We start from the raw sequence: 13756 nt of genomic DNA on the forward strand, positions 1-13756 counted from the left end.
TTTACACTTGGAGCTGTTATTCATTTATCTGACTTATATTTTTCAAATTCAGGGAGTTAAAGCGGCAGCCATCAGGTGGTAAAAGGAACGCTGAAAAGGTCAATGAAAACAAATAGATCCCAGAGTTGTGTGTTTATCAGTGTATGAGATCATTATTGCTACTTTCTTCCAGAGCGACATCAGACTTGAGTCCGATCAATCATGGGTTCTTCAACCTTCTTTCAGCAGTGTAGCTGAGTGCTGGTTTGTCCAGGCTGAAAAAAAAATACACATCAGGTTTTCCAACAGAGCTAATGAAGACTGTGTTTCCCAGGCACAAGGCCACATATTTTTAGTTATTTCATCATCCAGTTTTCCCAGCATCCTAGTTTCTCATATTCTACTGTGTTCTAATTCAGTGATTTGATGCCATGTAATACTTTGGTGTAATAAGCATAAATAATATTAGTCACCTTCCACCATGATCTTACTGTGGTGGAAGTGTTGCGATCTCAGCCTCCAGGTCAGCAAGTCTTGGTGATGGGAAGCTGCAGGCAGCTTCTCCACCACGCTTTCCTCCACACCCTGTGGTTTCTCTCCACTCTGTGAACATCACATTACAGAGATTTTATTTATTTTTTTTTGGCAGTCAACTTAGCCATTTAACATAAATATCAGAAGACAGCGTTGCTCAGTTTCCACGCGTAACAAAACTGACCATTTAAACATGCTTAATGTGAGTGACTGTGTCAGAGCGTGATGTAAACTCTCAGGCACGAACAAAAACCACATGCTTGCTGTGCGCTCACGCCGATCGCCATAGATCACTTCCTCCTGTACTTCCTGAAAAATAGCTGTTTATTATATGAAAAGAAACATGACAAATGAAACTGCACATTCTGGTATTTTATATCAAAGACCTTCTCTTTGCCACCGTTCCAAAACATAATCCCAGCATGGAGAAAACAACAAGTACTAGCTGTTCCACCCTATAATAATGAGTTGGGTAATTGTTTATAGAAATGGGTCACTTCACATGTCTTTATGATGGTTGCGTGAGGCTGTAGTCCAAAACATAGGGAAGGGTCACCAGCTGTTAATCTCAGTAATGTGTTAAAATACAGAGTCCACAGCGGGATACCAAAGTTTAAGGTAACACGACTTGATTATAATGTCAACTGGAACATAATTACAAGTCCTGCTTAGTGTTTATGCCTATGACATAATTCCACTGAGGGTTCAAAAGAGAGGAAACTCTGAACATCAAGCAAAATCTCTGGTATACATGACAGTGACTCAAAATGCGAATTACAGCTCTTTTTTGCTTTTAGGCGACAAATCAATTCACGATGAGAGGCATTTAAAAGATGGAGCACCAGCTTAGAGAGATAGCCGGATTATTAATGTGGCAGGCGGCCTGAGTGGACTGGAGGAAATTTGGTGTAAATCTTTCACAAATATGTCACAGTGAGTGTTTGAACAGTGTCATGAGATTCTGGGATGTTGTCAGGGGTTTCTGAGGAGCCGGAGGTAGGGCACTACAGATGCATTCTTACAACTTGTAATATTTTAGGGAAGCGTGCTGCTCGGATGGTGCGTGCAGAAGGCAGGATGTAATATGATATGATGGGATATGAATATATGGCTGCAGTTATTTTACTTGTTGGAAATGCTACCTTTGTCACTTTTGATTTATAGTTTAGAGTTTTTCCCAGAGGCCATTTGTCCTTGTTATTGAAAGAAAAATGTTTACTTGGTCATTTAATTCCATTTTTGGTTGCAACAGAATGATTAATGATCTGCTCACGTTTGATACTTTGGGTTAGTTTGACTACCACGCAGAATTACAGTCACAGTATTTGTTTGCAACATTTTGGATTTAGAGTGTAGTTGTGGTCAGCGTGCTGGTGTCGAGGGCGGCTTTATAGGAAAGACTGGCTAAATAAGAACACGAGGCTTTTCCTAGTCAATGCTTAAACACAATGTTCCGCTGTGTTTCTGCAGATTTTTTTGGAAGAACGGCATTTTGTGTATTCCAAGTAATACTACCTCACCGTGACATCTACCAAACAGTGACTGCACTTTGCATGTCAAAACTGCAGCAGTGTAGAGGGCGTTCTGGATAGAGCGCTGAGCTGTGGGAGGTCACTCTGTGGCTCTGTGTACGTGCAGAATGTGAATAACCTCAGAGCTGAACAACTGTCCGCTTGTATGCTTTTTTTGTTTTGTTTTCCTTTAAGGAGTGAAACTCTTCAGGTCGAGGGTTGCGGGGTGTGCAATGAGGGGGTGACTTGGGGTGAAAGGGAGTCTTTCAGCTGGACACATTTCAGGGATGTTTTGGGAAGCAATGATGGAAAGAGGGGAGGTCAGGCAGCCCATTCGTTCCTCTGGGGTCCTTGCGGTGTCAGAGCAAAAAGAGAGAGGGACTGAGAGCCTGCAGCAGTGCAGAATGTCTTCAGCCTGGTCTGATTTAACCCAAGTGGAAACGAGTTTTGCCACAGTGCTGCTCCTGCAAGTACGCAGGTACACTGGAGACCGCCCGCTGAGGCCGTGCTCCCGTGAGTCAAGGCGAGGGAGATAAAAAAGAAAGGAATGAAAATTATAAGCTGCTACCCACGCTTAGACTAATATTTATAAACTATATTTACAACAAGGGTAAATGTTGACCGTGGGGTGGTTCTGGTTTTCCCAAAATAAGCCAGTCAGTCTGGAGGGAGAAGTTCAGGAGGGGCTGTTGATTGTGTTGGAACTGATACAAAACTCCTGTAACTGCTGCTTTAAAGCCCACAACACTGGAAGTGATATACAGGTGCTCTTATAAACACAGGTGGGTCTAATCATACGGAATTCCAGTAAACAGCGGTTGCTGTTTATTTGACGAAAATGGGAATTAACTGAAAATCAGCAAATAGAAGTGGAAAGAGTTCTCAGTCCTTTTATTTAACAAAGTCTTTAATTCAAAATGTTGCTTAGTAACTGAAATGTCAGCAAAATAAACACTTTATTAGACACACATATAAGACATCGGTTGGCTGATAATAATGTATCCACACCTAAGAAGCATTTTGTTGTTGCAGATGGCTGAAAATATCAAATGAGCTTGTGTAGTTAGAATACTATATATACGCTGTATGTACAGGCTTTTTAGAAGGATTGGGCTTCCTTCTTGTAAGCCAGTTTGTTTTTGTTTTTGTTTTTTACCTATGATGTCAGCTTAATAAATGAAAAGCATCTCGGTCTATTTGTTCAAAAAAAAACAGGAAAGAAAAAAACAAACAGTGGCACACTAGTTAAAAGTACACCGTGATCCAGGTTAAATATTGATGAGGGCAGCTTGTGGCTGCTTACTGTTGCCTGTACAAATTTACTGAGTCGCTGCCTGCATGTTAGGTTTATACAACAAGGCACGCAGGGCCTGTAACCCATATTAATCTTTCACAGCAACACTGAGACTAGACATCAGCATCTATTATTATGTGTTTGACCTCTCTGGCCCATGTGACTCTCAACACTGCTGCTGATACACCTCTCAGAATCATGTATAAGTCATTACAAAATGTTTCTTGCACATTAAAGGCACTGTAGAACATACACTGGATTATGCTGATTATGAAAGCATTATGTAGCAGTTCTAAAGAGTCTGGCTTATTATTCAAACAGTGCAGCATGCCTGCAGTGACGAGCAACAAAATTAATGCCTTTTTTTTTTTTTTTAACAACACATAAATGCACATAGCTTGCATGCTGTATTCACAATAACTTCTATCATTCAGTACATACAAAGATAAAATGTGTTTTTTTTTTTGGGTGAATAATTGTTCAAATGAGACCACACAGCGGGCCTGCGAGTGAAAAAGTCTAGAGAGAAATTTATTTTTCACCACCAGTTTATATTGCAATTCAGCATGACTCCCACTAAATACCCTCATATAAATACCAATATGTACTTAAGATTTATTATGATATGTGGTTTTCGAGGAGCCCACATCAAAGCTGTCATTACATCTTGTTCCATATTTAGGCTTTCTTGCTAAGTCACAGCTTTTCAGAATTGAGGGGCAAAACTGCAGTTGAGTTTACATTTCACTCACATTGTGCCTGACGCCATTTTCAGACTGCTCTTTAAAAAAAAAACACATTTACTGTTACAAATATTTTTGTATTTGTGCGAATCAATAGCTTTGACTCTAGTCTCAAAAGCTTATCCTTTGTATTTCTTGGGTTAATACGGTTCACAATCTTCTTGATACAAGGCATACTTGATATTTTAGGACACATACCTAACAATGCATTCCTACTTTTGAATTTCAGAACCCATACTCAAACATCGTTTCGCTGGCTTTCAAGTGGTCGTCCTCTGGGTCTGGCAGTGATCTTGTAATCTAAAGGCTTCAGTGTTAAACCATAAGTGCAGTTTAAAGAGAAGTCCTCATCTGGGCATTTTTCAAAGCTACACTGATGCAGCAGAAATGCAGAGAACAAAAATATCTCAACTTTGGCAATCTGGTCCCCAATGCATCTTCTCTTCCCTGCTGAGAAGATCAGAACATTGTTTGTGAGATCCTTGTTTAAGGAGCCATTTTCATCAATGAAGCGTGAAGGGTCGAAGATATGTGGGTCCTTCCACATCAGGGGGTCATGATTGACCGACCACTGATTGATGAATACCACTGTGTCCTTGGGGATGTTGAGTTCACTGATAGTGACGTCTGAGGTTGTGGAGTGGGGGATGGTGACTGGAACAAAGCTAGTGAAGCGCATGGTCTCATATATGAAGGCATCCAGGTAAGCCAGATCTTTTCTGTCCTCGAGTGATGGCAGCCTGTTTCGCCCCACCACCTTGTCGATGAGTTCATGGAGTTTGGTTTGAATTTCAGGATGGTTAGCCAGCAAAAGGACAATCCAGTGAAGAGCAGTGGAGATGGTATCCTGACCTGCACCAATCAAATCTGCCACAGTCGCCTCTGTGTAGCCTACGGTAAGCTCGTTGCCTGTCTCCACCTCATTAAGGACACCGATAATGGCATCACTCATGTCTCTGGTCACCTGTGGATCAAAGGTCTCTCTGTGCTTCTCCACTTTGCTCTTGACAAAAGCAAAGAACTCTTGATTCAAGATTTTGAAATTTCTGAAGACAGTGCGGACTGGATTGGGGAAAGACTGAAGCCAGGGCATCACATCAACCAAGCTGCCAGCCCCTACTGTCTGTCCAAACTGATCCACCTTGTGTAACAAGGCTCTAAACTCCGCATCATCATGTCCATAACGCTTTCCAAAACACAAGGCACAAATTACATTAGCAGCAGCAACTGTCAGCTCATGAGCTGGGTTGAAATATTGGCCCTGAGCACCGAGTTTGAGGAAAATCTCAACTAGCTCTGTGGCTTCGGCCACAATTTGCTGCTCAAAGGCTTTCTTGGTCTGGCTGTTGGCAGATGAAAATGCTCTGATTGTAGATTGAGCAATTTTCCTGTGCATCTTCCACTGTGTGCTGTAATTTGTGAAAGTTATACTTTTCCCCCCGGAAACAGCTTGAAATGATACAAAGTTTGGTCTACCTGCAAACTCTGTGCTGTGCTGAACCAGGGCCTGGCGAATAACCTTGGCTCCATTCAGAACCACAACGTCACTGCAGCCCAGGCGTATCTGATACACATCACCGTACTTTTTGGCTAGTCTGGCGAAGGCAATGTGAGGCATCTGGCCCAGCTGCAAGGCGTTGCCGACCACGGGCCAGGCGAAGGGTCCCGGCAGTCTTCTCTTGAGCTTTTGGTTCCTGACCCAGAAACAGGCTTCCACACAGAAGAGGAAAACAAATGATGCAACCAAAACAGGTTGGACCTGTCTGCTCCATTCTCTGATGATGCTGCTGCTCTTCACACCAAACTCTTCATCTGTTTGCGCCATTGTGTTATATTGCTGTTCTATCATCCACCGTATCTAATGCAGTTTCTATTTAAAATGGGAAACTACTTCCTCTTTTTTTTGGCATTTAATATATTAAGATATTTGAGTGAAAAAAAAAAAAAAGGTCAAAAAAGGGTCGCCTCTCAGCTGGTTGCGAGAGGCTCGATCAGATTGAGTAGTTAGCAGCGTAGGAGGACGTCTTCAGATGACCACTTGGGAGGAATGCAGATTCAAGCCTTAACACTTCGCTTATATGTATCTCTACGGTGGGAGGGTTCAGCGACTCAGGTTTTTTATTATCTCTCCCCTCCCATTTTGACCTTAGTCCTATTCCCATTCAGGCCTGCGTCCAGCAGCGTCCCTCGTAGGATGATGTTGGAAACGGAGAGCAGCTACTTAATTGACCATGTTGCCAGAAACTACAGATTTACTGTTTTGCTGTCAGTGTGTACTAGAGAGCGGCACATAATTAAAAGATAAACAACTTTACGTTCCATGTGTGGTCAAAAAGAAATTGCCACAGAATATCTAATGTAAATTTATCACTGTCCAAAGAAGTGGATGCTGTAATGTAATGTAATGGACAATGAGTTGGAGATTACTTTTCCCTTTGTTGCTTCCACTTTTCTATGGACTTGGTTGACTTGGTTTTTGCTATTTACAACAAAACTTTTAATTACAACCATACAGGGAAAAGACCTCTGGGATATCATCATGACAGCTACGGGTTTCAAACTCCAAACACTGAACCAGCACAATTTATTATGCTCTATAAAATATATAGACAATGTTATTGTTGGTATAATAGGCCTTTATACAAAAGTCTCTGAGATAATGTCACTCTTAGGCTTGTGGCTGCTTCAGAATAGTTTGAAACAGAATGCAGACGGTGGACTTGGGCTGTAAATCTGTTTATGCGGGTGCTTGTGCGAGAAGAATTCAAAAAAAGCATCAGCTTGGGTTTTATTGATGTCAAGCCACAATTCAAATATTCCATAGTGCTCTATTTATGGGAGAAAACAAAGTGATTCTTGTGTCACGCTGCTGACAGGGGGGCTAAAAATCATTCGAGAATGAGATATACAACTACATTAGTGGGCATTGTTGGATTTTTGCTCAGTTTTTTTTTGCACTTTCAAGATTCAAAATTAAAAAAAAAAAAATTATACACTGAACTTTGAAAATTCACTTTTATTAATTTCAGATACAGCTTATTTTTGCATTATACAGAATCTCTGTAGGCCTTGAATGTTAAAACAATATCACAAATTGAATGCTTTAACCATCGACTGTGTTTCCTCCTTTTTTTTTTTTTTTTTTGCCTGACAGAGACAGAGATACACTTCCCATGGACATTGTAACATCAACTCTTGAATACAGTGGCTTTAAGAGAGTGCAGTGACATCCATGTAGCTTTGTAAGAGTTACTGTAAACAGACATATCTATGCAAATGCCTCGTGAGTGAAAGAAATTCGCTGCACATGTGTTTTGTTGTACTGGGCAGACATGCATTTGGCATGGGTAGCTGCTGTGCTCGTACGGGAAAAGTGAAGTCTGGAAGTTTGTGAAGTTCAGTCTCCACAGTAACGTCTCTTCTTCATTCTTTGAAAAGTGATGTAGGCTTCTTGATGAAAGACTCCTCCTCAGCTTCCCAGCTTCATAAACATGTCATTTTTGTGTCCTTTGATCAACATGCTCTGTTTATTTAGTTCTTATTCTTTGAGTACAGTAGATAGTGAAACAGCTTAAATTTCAATTCCTGAAAATACAAAATTACATCTATATAAAACATTTTTATGTGGCTTTATGTGGCAATGGTTAAATACACATTTTTACATATTACAAGTGACACCAAGAAGTCAGCAAAGGGACTTGATAACATTCACAAGCATTTCATATACAGTTATAATAGTTTAAACTGACTTTTAAAGGTTTTGGCTAATTTTTTCCATACACGTACATGTACATGCTTAATAGACATAAAACAAGCACACAACCCAAAAATATGTACAAAAATGATCAAGTATAGTGTGAAACAAAAATGTATTACCTTTACACTGTGTCACAAGAGTCTACAAACACGCTTTTTTTCTTTTTTTTCCAGCTAACAACATATCTTAAAAATCAGGTTCTCAGCCCTGCACCAACAATAATTCAAATACCGGACATGTTAAGATATGAATTAAATATCACTGTTAAATATGATAATCATATACAAACATACTATTTAGTGCAGGTATATGGATAGCCTACTCTCATCTAAATGTCACTGGTGGAAAAGTGTTTGCTGGCGTCTCAGTATTGGGGCATGCTGTTCATGCTGGGGAAACTAAGCCAAGCAGCTTTCCTCTCAGTATGGTGCTGACACAGAATGGAAGGGGCTTCAGCGTGAGCCCGTAAGAGCAGTCAAGAGTGACGGGCTGAGACGGGATGCTCTCAAAACTGCACTGGTGCAGCAAGACTGCGGTAAATATAAATACCTCTACCTTGGCGATCTGGGTACCAATGCAGCGTCTTTTCCCTGTTGAAAAAATCATCACGCTGTTGGTTTTGTCTTTGTCGAGGGCCCCGTTTTCATCCAGGAAGCGCGAGGGGTCAAAAACATGCGGGTCCTTCCACTTCAGAGGGTCGTGGTTGACAGACCACTGATTGATGAATACTACCGTGTCTTTGGGGATGTGGAGCCCTTCAATAGTGACGTCTGAGGTTGTGGAGTGCGGGATAGTGAGGGGGACGAAGCTGGTGAAGCGCATGGTCTCGTAGATGAAGGCATCCACGTATGCCAAGCTGCTTCTGTCTTCAATTGATGGTAGTCTGTCTTGGCCAACTACTTTGTCTATGAGCTCGTGCATTTTGGCTTGTATGTCTGGGTATTTGACCAGGAGCAGGACAATCCACTGCATGACAGTTGACATTGTGTCTTGACCTGCGCCAATCAGATCTGTGACAGTTGCCTCAACGAACTCTTTCGTCAGTCTGCTGTCTTCTCCGTGCTCAATCACACTGATGATAGCATCGCTCATGTCCCTTGTCACCTTAGGATCGAAGGACTCTCTGTGTTGCACCACTTTATCTTTCACAAAGGCAAAAAACTCCTCATTGATATTTTTGAAGTTTTCATAGATGCTACGGACGGGGTTAGGGAAGGACTGAAGCCAGGGCATGACATCTACCAAGCTACCAGCACCTACTGTCTCCCCAAACTTGTCCACTCTTTTTAGCAAGGTCCTGAACTCTAGGTCTTCATGTCCATACCGCCTCCCAAAGCAGAGAGCACACATGATATTAGCAGAAGCTACTGTAAATTCATGAGCAAGAGCAAAACGCTGTCCATCAGTGCTCTGACGTAATAATGCCTGCACCAGTTCCATGGCCTCGGCTGTAACGTGCTGCTCAAAGGCTTTTTTGGTCTGACTGTTTGCAGCGGAAAAGGCTCTGAGGCTGGACTGTGCAATTTTCCTGTGTGCTTTCCACTGTTTGCTGTAATTAGTAAATGTCATACTCCTGCCTCCTGAGATCATCTGGAAAGAGAGAAAGTTTGGTCTGCCCGCAAACTCTGTGCTGTGCTGTATCAGAGCTTGGCGTATCGCTCTCTCTCCATTCAGAACCACAACGTCACTGCAGCCCAGCCGTATCTGGTACACATTGCCATATTTTTTGGCCAGCTTGGCGAAGGTGATGTGAGGCATCTGGCCCAGCTGCATGGCGTTGCCGACCACTGGCCAGGCGAAGGGTCCCGGCAGTCTTCTCTTGTGCCTGAGGTTCCTGACCCAGAGACAGGCTTCCACACAGAAGAGGAAAACAAAGGTGGCGACCAGAGCAGGATGGACCTGTCCACTCCATTCTCTGATGATGCTGCTGCTGCTCTTCACACCAAACTCAGTGTCTAGTGCCATTGTGACAAGCTGCCTGCACACTTGCCCCTCAAAAATGGAAAAACAGAAGTCTAGTTAGTAGAGCTGTTGACTAGTTGGGGAAAAAAATAAAAGTCACTTATATATCCATAGCAGTTAAGACAAATATTTTAGATGCTATTTAAATGCCAGTGAGGTCATTATGATAGTGAGTAAAGTTTTTTCTTTTTTCTCAGACAGTCTTTTCATCAAGATAAGGCTTAAGTGCCTGATTTTTGCTCCACTCCAGTGTCTTATATGTTTTGCAGTTGGTGGGCAGGGCTCAGGATAACTTTCATACTCCTCCCATTGTGGTAGCCCTGCAGACCCCGCTATATTATCTCTCTGCTGTCGGTCGCTGTTGGAGGCGCGTACTTGAGAGCGTCGAGGGACACCGTGAGCGAGCGGCGTGAACGACCGCCGACAGAGGAAGAGAGAAAAAAAAAAAAAAAAAAGACGCAGCAACTGGTGACCGATTATCTAGGAATTGCATGGAGCTGGAGGACTTGCATAGTTTGCGCATTTTAAAGTGCATCTTTTTAATGATTGATTTTCTGGGCGCAGAAAACTCAGCGTGGGCACTTTGGCTTTAAAAAAAAAAAAGTGTTTGCCTGCGGGTTGTCCAAGTCCAGAGGAATCACGCAGAAAATATATTCAGGAGGAAAATAATTATTATATACGTGAAAGACACTTTATCTACTTTAATGCTTCTGAATTTTACGAGCGAAGAGCACCCTCTTAGAAAAAGTTGGAGCCGCTGGATTTAACCAGATGTGATTTCTGTGCAGTAACTTAGGCTTAGTGTGTAGTCAATAGCTGTAAATGTTGTGATTCTAATGGATTATTCTTTTTCCGGGAAGTCCTGTAGGTTCATTGTATAACAAATTCGGAAAAGTTGCACACCACTCTAAAACTCTCCTCCAACTGCATTTTAGCCTTGCTCTTTTAATGTTTTACACAGCTTTAATGCGAAAAATGTGTGCGTTTTTTAAAAAATTATTATAAACACTTGCAAAATACTTAAGAAGACTGATTAAATATGTCATTGGTAGCGTGCTAATTTAAAAAGAAAAATCACACCTTTGATATGACACACAAAAATATTAGATAACATGTTACAAAATTTCTTCTATTATTCATATTAGCACCAGACAGAGGCAGAATCATTTGACTAAAAGTTTACAAAACAAACTAGCACAATAATTCAGCGTGGACAAGGCATGAAATATTCATACTTGGGTTTCCTACAACAGCTTGTTTTCTCTAACACAGAAACTGCGGTTCTGCATGAGACACCAGGTTACGTCATACCAAAGCAAACTTCAGGTGCCCCCCCCCCCCCAGCATTGATTGCAAAAGCAAAATGTGAGGTCATTTCATGCTTATACATTTGTTTTTATTACCCAAACTCTGTGCTTTTCCCATAGTTTTCCCTTGGAGAGAGTTACATTGATAGATAATGAAATTGCTGTTAATTTTTATTATACAGTCATTACAAAGTGATGTTGTTTCCCAAAGCAAAACATTTTCCTTCGCGGTGTGGAAGACAAAAATGTGTTTCTTGTTTTCTCACCAGCTGTTAAGTTTATTTTTGCAGGGAGGTAATGACCCTCATTAAAGGTACTAAAACATTTCCAAAGTAAGTCACTAAGTCAGAGGGACAGCAACTTTGCTACCACACAAGCACACTCAGTCTTTATCAACAGGACAGGAGGGAGAGGAGGGTGGGTGGTAAAGAATGAGAGCAGATGCTGAAAAAAAAAAATTGGACTTCTTATAGAAACAAATGAGAAAAGATTGTATGCAGTTATGGAAATCATGCAACCTACAGTTCTCATCGATTAGCTTTAGTAATAAAGTTCATTTCAGCATTAAGTTTATATGCTATAGATTATGTGACTCTATCTACAAAGCAAACAAGTCACTGCTCTGATATACACACATTTTTATTATTGTTGCCCATCTGTGCTCACACACTGTAATGCATCACATCCTGACTGTACAAACAACTTGAAAAAAAAAAAATGAAGTCCTTATGTGTAAAAAATTGTGAAAGCAAACACAAAGGTAACAATAAAAGTAATTTAAGTGTGTCATGTGTCTTTCTTTCATGATAATGCTCCTCTAAGAACTTTTTTACAGATGTGGAGAGTTTTCTGAGCTCTGCCTGAGAGCTGTTTGTCTTCAGAAATGTGGTGTGGCTAAGCACCAAAGCATCCAGAATTATTTCTTGGTTAACCAGACACATAGCAATGTCTTCGAAACACTGCCTGCACTGGGGATGACTGTTTCTTCTCTGTTCCTATAGGGGGGAATCCTCCTCACACCCCCCACCTTCACCAACACCACCATCACCACTACCTCCTCCTCCTCCTCCTCCTCCTCCCTGAGCCCGGTCCTCATACACGTGTAGCCATTCGCATCCCCATAACGCTAATTAGAGCCAGGTTTGTGGCTGATGAAGGGGGTGCTTGGGTGGCAGGATGGAGGAGTGGGGTGTAGTTTGTGTGTATGTGTATGGGAGGTGCAGACGCCTGGGTTGGAGGGAGAGGGGTGTCATGTGTGCATTTTGCGTGTGGTTGCCGTGTTTGCTTGTGACTGCTCCTTGTAACCTGGCCGTGAAAGGTTGGCCCTGACCCTCTGTTGACTCTGACTGAGCAGGGGTGGGGGGGGTGGATTAGTCAGAAGGGGGTTTGAGGCTTTGGGGCAGAGGCAGGGATGGGGTCTGTGTGCCGCTGCATGTCATGTGCTGGCGGGTGGGTGCTTTCTGTGTGGAGACAGGACCAATGGTAGGCCGGGCTGCCCCGTCTCTGGAGCTAATCATTGTTTACTAGTCTCATTTCCACTTCTCAGTGAGCTACTGTCACGCACAGCACCGCCAGGGAGGAAGGAAGAGGGAAGGGGGTAGGGGTTTTGAGAGGTGGCGAGACAGCAAGGAGAGGAAAGTCAGCGGTCCAACAGGCAGTTGGGGAGCTGGTGGAACTTAGGAAAAGGGAAGGGGAGAGGGAATGCAGGACTTGTGAGAGCAAAAGTGAGCCAAGTTTAAAAAAAAAAAAAATGTGGTCAAAAAACAACCAAGACAAATCAGTAAACAAACCAACAAAAACATCCTCTGGGCCAACGCCATCTCCGGGAGCTAGGAGGTAACCACCGGACATTGCTAGTTAGGGATGGTGAAGTATGAAATGACAGTGTTTTCTCCTGCCAGACCACAATATGAGGAAAGAGACACTTGAAAAAATTGTCACTGTCTGACCCAATTGTTGTTTTTGTGAAAAACCTGACAAATGACAAGCAAAGTAACTATTTTCTGTGCATACCAGACAAACAGAGACAGTCTGTTTCAGACTCTTTTTCTCTACTGGAAATGCTCTGGATCAGATGAAGGTGTTTCCTGATTAGAGTGTCCAGGAAGCAGGAGACATGATTCCTATTACCTGTGCCATCCTCGCATGGGCACAAACAGACGTTATTTGACCCTTGTTCTAGGGAAAAAGACTGTTTAGCGGCTTATTGTGTTGTCACATAGCTCCACTGGGTGATGTGTGGAAAAGTGCAGGGCTGTGGTGCATGTATAAAAAAATGGATTTAGAAGAGTTTGACAGGTAGCCAGTGATGGGAGTACTGGTTTAACTCTTTTTTTTTTTTTTTTCCAAGTACCACAAGTCTTTATCATGGTCTGCCAAGAGTCAACCACAAATTTCGACACAGACTGAACAATTACAACAAGATTCCTGGTATATTCCTGGAGGTTGGATGTCAGTGGTCGTAAGTCATACTCACTGTGGTGTTAGAGGGTGGGGTGCAGCGGGGACTAAAATAAATAGAAAAAAAAAAACTGCATTCAGGTATGAAATAATAAGATTTTAGTCCTAATTTTGAGAAGCACAAATTCTGTGCCATGATTGGTCTGATTGGAATTTTTTGATGACAGTGAGCTTATTAAAATAAGTCAAAGGATGTGCATTTACCAATT

The 13756-nt window shown here is 42.0% G+C and overlaps 1 protein-coding gene and 1 pseudogene across 1 annotated transcript; both read right to left on the bottom strand.

Moving 5' to 3' along the window:
* Positions 1-2910: 2910 nt before the first annotated feature.
* Positions 2911-6101, bottom strand: LOC115772861 (cytochrome P450 1B1 pseudogene; annotated as a pseudogene).
* A 1087-nt stretch (positions 6102-7188) lies between these two features.
* LOC115772916 (cytochrome P450 1B1) lies at positions 7189-9994 on the bottom strand. Its single transcript, XM_075074346.1, has one exon. The coding sequence runs from the start codon at positions 9781-9783 to the stop codon at positions 8203-8205; it is 1581 nt and encodes a 526-aa protein (XP_074930447.1). The 5' UTR covers positions 9784-9994; the 3' UTR covers positions 7189-8202.
* Positions 9995-13756: the final 3762 nt, after the last annotated feature.

This window comes from Archocentrus centrarchus, chromosome 22, assembly GCF_007364275.1.
Source record: "Archocentrus centrarchus isolate MPI-CPG fArcCen1 chromosome 22, fArcCen1, whole genome shotgun sequence".
In the NCBI taxonomy this organism is placed as follows: domain Eukaryota; kingdom Metazoa; phylum Chordata; class Actinopteri; order Cichliformes; family Cichlidae; genus Archocentrus; species Archocentrus centrarchus.